General features: G+C 39.7%; 1 protein-coding gene across 1 annotated transcript in view; it reads left to right on the forward strand.

Annotated features, from left to right (window-relative positions):
• Window positions 1-2,346, forward strand: part of IFT52 (intraflagellar transport 52) — a 9,891-nt gene extending 7,545 nt beyond the window's left edge. The window contains exons 11-13 of the mRNA XM_010293741.1: window positions 662-770; window positions 1,304-1,449; window positions 2,036-2,346. Of these exons, the coding sequence (XP_010292043.1) occupies window positions 662-770; window positions 1,304-1,449; window positions 2,036-2,083 (303 nt within the window). The 3' untranslated portion in view covers window positions 2,084-2,346. The remainder of the gene's footprint in view (window positions 1-661; window positions 771-1,303; window positions 1,450-2,035) is intronic.
• Window positions 2,347-4,195: the final 1,849 nt, after the last annotated feature.

Genomic DNA, 4,195 nt, shown 5'->3' on the forward strand with positions numbered 1-4,195 from the left:
AAATGCTATTGTAATAATTAATCACTTGGGAGTTGAATGCATTGCAGGGACTAAGTTTTAGGAAAGATCACTTATTTACACTTTTAATTTTTATCAACAGAGCTTGAAATGTAGCATAGCCTTCAGCCAAGTAGTTGCTCCCAGTCCTGTGAGATGCTGGGGTTCAGCCTTCACTGTGAAAACAGGATATGGTATTTCAGAAAAAATAGTGGTGTAAGTAATTTACTGACTGGTGGCAGGGGAGGAGCCAGTCTGTCCCACTCCTCTTCCATCTCCCATATCCTTTGGGGAAGTAGAAAGTGGAGTGTTGGCCTTTTACAGCAAGGGCTGGCCAGACTTTTACCAGCAGAGGTTTGGGCTGGCAGCAACAACATGAGCTATGGTGGTGTCAGACTTACTTCGCAAAGTGGGTTATCTTTGAGTATTGTCATCATGGCTTCATCCTTCTTTACCTTAGCCACTGAGGAAACATTACTGGGATCCTTACATCTACAGAGTTGCAACTGAAAGTAGTCTCCCATGTGCTGGTCTTTAAAAAGTTGCTTTTGACTTTATAAAAAGTTTCTTCAAATCCCATCTAAGTCCAAAACTATTGTGTTAGAGATCTGTAATGTATAAGAAAAATAATTGGCAATAAACCATGCTAATTCTTCTCTTTGAGGTTTTCCCACCTGCTTTCAGAGAATTGCCGCCGCCTCCTCTGGAGCTGTTTGACTTGGATGAAACCTTTTCTTCTGAGAAAGCTCGTCTTGCAGAGATTACAAACAAATGTAAGTGGAGCAGACTGATGCGTACATTAATTACACATTTATATATAAAGTCCAAGTTTTTTGGGGAAAATTGTTGTTATATTTAATTTGAAAACATAGGCCTCATTTATGAAAATCCGCTGCTCTCATCCTGGGCCAAGAAATTGGAAGGCCTTGGAAATTGATAACATACATAATTGATAGTTATGTACCATGACATTTTATTTTGTTTGTTACATGACATTTTATTATGTTTCTGCCTGCTGATTCCTGTGTCAGGCCTAAATTGCTTTTCACAGTCTTGCTGATTGATTTCACGTCTTTTTATGCTTTGAAGTTAAAACGTTAAGATTATTCTAAACACACCTTAGAACCTAAACAAGATGAGAAAGTACTAGCTGCAGGAATATATCATGGCGAGTCCACTGAACTTAGTTGTAGGCCTTAACCTCCCAGAATGCCAACAACAAATGGAAATCCAGAGTAAGTTTTTGCCCAACTGATATGGATATGTGGGATATTCAACTGCCGCCTTCTTTGGGATGCTTGTTTAGGTACTGATGATGACCTGGAATTTTACATACGAAAATGCGGTGATATCCTCGGAGTAACAAGTAAACTCCCAAAGGAGAAGCAAGATGCCAAACATATCCTGGAGCACATCTTCTTCCAAGTGGTTGAGTTTAAGAAACTGAATCAGGTATTTTTAATTAGAGAATTACAAGTGAATAGTTGGTAGTGTCAGCACTGAGGCTGATACATGTTTGTAGCAGCTACACTTGTCACAGGCAAGAGGTACAGTGATGTGTTAAGACATTTGTTGTATAATGAACTAGACCAGTGAAGTGTGATCCAGAATACTTAACGACTGTTAACCTGTATGGAATATGTCGTGCTCAATTTAATAAGTCTCTCGATTATGTTAATTGGCACATTAATACATGCAAGTGTAGTTTTGGTAATTTCAGCCCAATACACAATGCACTACTAATGAACTGTAACAGCAGTGTGCCCTCGTGGGTGTTTACGGTGCTTGCTAACGCTACACTGTAGATGTGAAACTGGCATTGTTACTCACAAGCAGTACTGCTTTGAAATTATAGTAAATTTGATGCTTCAAAGTCTGTTTGGAACATATTGGCAGATCAGATCTTTCTACTAACAAGTATTCTGTGTTTCTCAAATAGCCTAGTTAAGACAAAAATCTGACATTTCTACCCTATTGTTAAAATTTTCCTTTTTTTTTCTTTGTTTTTCCCGTCCTTTCTCCCTTTCCCTTACCTAAGGAACATGATACTGACACAAGTGAAGCTGGATTCCAGAATGGTAACTGAGACCTGGCTTTCCCCCATTTGGGATAGAACTTTTAGTAAAAACACACTTTTCCATTTTTTTTCAACCTCTGTGTTCAGATTGGGGCCATCTCAGTAGTTCACTGAATGTTTGGATCATTTATGTGTAGTAGTTTGGATAATTAATGCCTTTTGAGGAAGTGCTTGTATTTTGCAAGCACTTTCCAAAATAATTTCCTATTTTTCTACTTCTTTAATGAAACTGTAATTTTGTAATATATGAAAAAAATCTTAGACTAAGAAAATGTGGGTTTCGGTCCTTCTTTCTGTCTCCAGTATTTATTTTCTTTTAGTAAGGCTTACTGCAGGTTCTCCTGGGGTACATGTTGTCCTTAATTGCACTGTGGGAAAGATTGTTACGTTGGGTTGTGAGCTGTGGAAAAGCAAATACAGCCATCAGTACAGGATCTGCTGAAAATATGCTAGATTGTCACCTGAGGCAGTCTCCTTTTGTCTCTCTGCCAAAGTGAACTAAGGAGAGGTGGGTTTATTACTGTAGAAGGAAAACATTTCTTCCAAGGGAGGAGAAGAGTGGAAATTAAGCAATAATGACATTGTTGCGGATTGCTGCCTCATATAAGACTGGAAATACATCATTTTGAAAAGAAGGGACAGCATTTGGATGAAAAAGACTTTAAGATTTAATTATTATTAAGAAAACGTGATACTGTGCAGAAACTGAGGAGTATTTTTACTTACAGTTATTTAATATCTAGCCCGTTCCCAGAGATAGTGAGCTAGGTGATGCACAAGAATGGAAATTAAAGTGAAATTCATTGACTATAAAACGTTGAAGCTCAATGCACAGCAAAAATAGAGCCAAGGATACGAGTGGTGAGAAGAAAAGATTTGTCAACATCATTAACACTGTGTGGCTGTGTTGCAAGGATTTATTTTTATATCAACACTGAGACTGCACTTTGACATCCAAAAACCAAACTGTGAAACAAATTCTTCTCATACTCAAGCCTTCTACGCAGCCTTTGTGACATCTGTGCTTTATTTTTGCTGTGCAGTGTCTTTTTAACATCAAAGCTGCTTTTTCCCAAAGGTGGTCGATCTTTTATCCTGCAAACAATCACTTCATTTTACATTGCTTCATGCTCTGGATGCCAACCTGGCGCAGGTTTTTCTAAAGGAGATGCCTCAAAGCACCCGCTGAGTTACTGACCAGTGGAGATGTGCTAATGTAACGTTAGCAGAAGTGGTTGTATCTCTGCAGACATGCCTTTTTCATAGCAGCATGTTTGAAATTTTTCATTTCTTCCTCTTTCATTTATTTTTGTTTAACGGCATGGCTCTGCTTGTCACACAGAGTACTTTGTACATTCCAGCGACAGATTTACACAATAAGCTTAATCTTTCCTCTGCAGTATCAATACCAATCAGTCAACCAGCACAGACTGCGGTTGACCAAACAAGTGTGGGATCCTCTTCCTAATTATAGATCTGGTTTGTACTGTTCTGTGGTGTTTATACTTCAAACTGTAAATACATTCTCTTTCTGGGCCCTTTTTCTGAGTTGTTTTTGTCACCTGTTCCTGATGTTGTAACATGGTTTAGAGAAAAGTCATCCGAGCAGCTCCCTGTTTCCCATTTGTAGAGCCACTCTCCCAGCTGAAGTAAAAGGACAGGTTTTTCACTGAATTTATGTTTTTTTGGCCAGAAGCTTTAGTGTGATATATATTGTGGAGGCAATAGATTCCTTCTCTCTTTCGAAGGTGTCCCTTTGGCCCTCTGGAGGTATTTAAACTGTTATTTTGTCAACAGAAGTGCTTGCTTTGGTCATGGGAATATGGTACACATAAAGTTTGTGTCTGATTGACGGAATTTTGAAGGAGGACAAGCGGGTGAGGGTAGGCCCCTGGAAGGTTAGGCACACAGCTAGCCCTGGCGTTTGTTCTTCAGCAAGCTGTAAATGGAAACCCAGCTGGAAAACTGGGTTTAACAAGAAATTCTACCTGTCTTCGTGTCTGCTGTAAGCAGTGCTCTGAGAGGCAAGAAAAGGAAAGTGAGCAAGTGGCCGTGTAAGGCCGGGAGCTCCGGCGGCCGCGGCGGGGTGGGGGGGTGTGTGGGGTGAGGCTCGTCCCTTTC

Source organism: Phaethon lepturus, unplaced genomic scaffold (assembly GCF_000687285.1).
Source record: "Phaethon lepturus isolate BGI_N335 unplaced genomic scaffold, ASM68728v1 scaffold48078, whole genome shotgun sequence".
Classification (NCBI taxonomy): Eukaryota; Metazoa; Chordata; class Aves; order Phaethontiformes; family Phaethontidae; genus Phaethon; species Phaethon lepturus.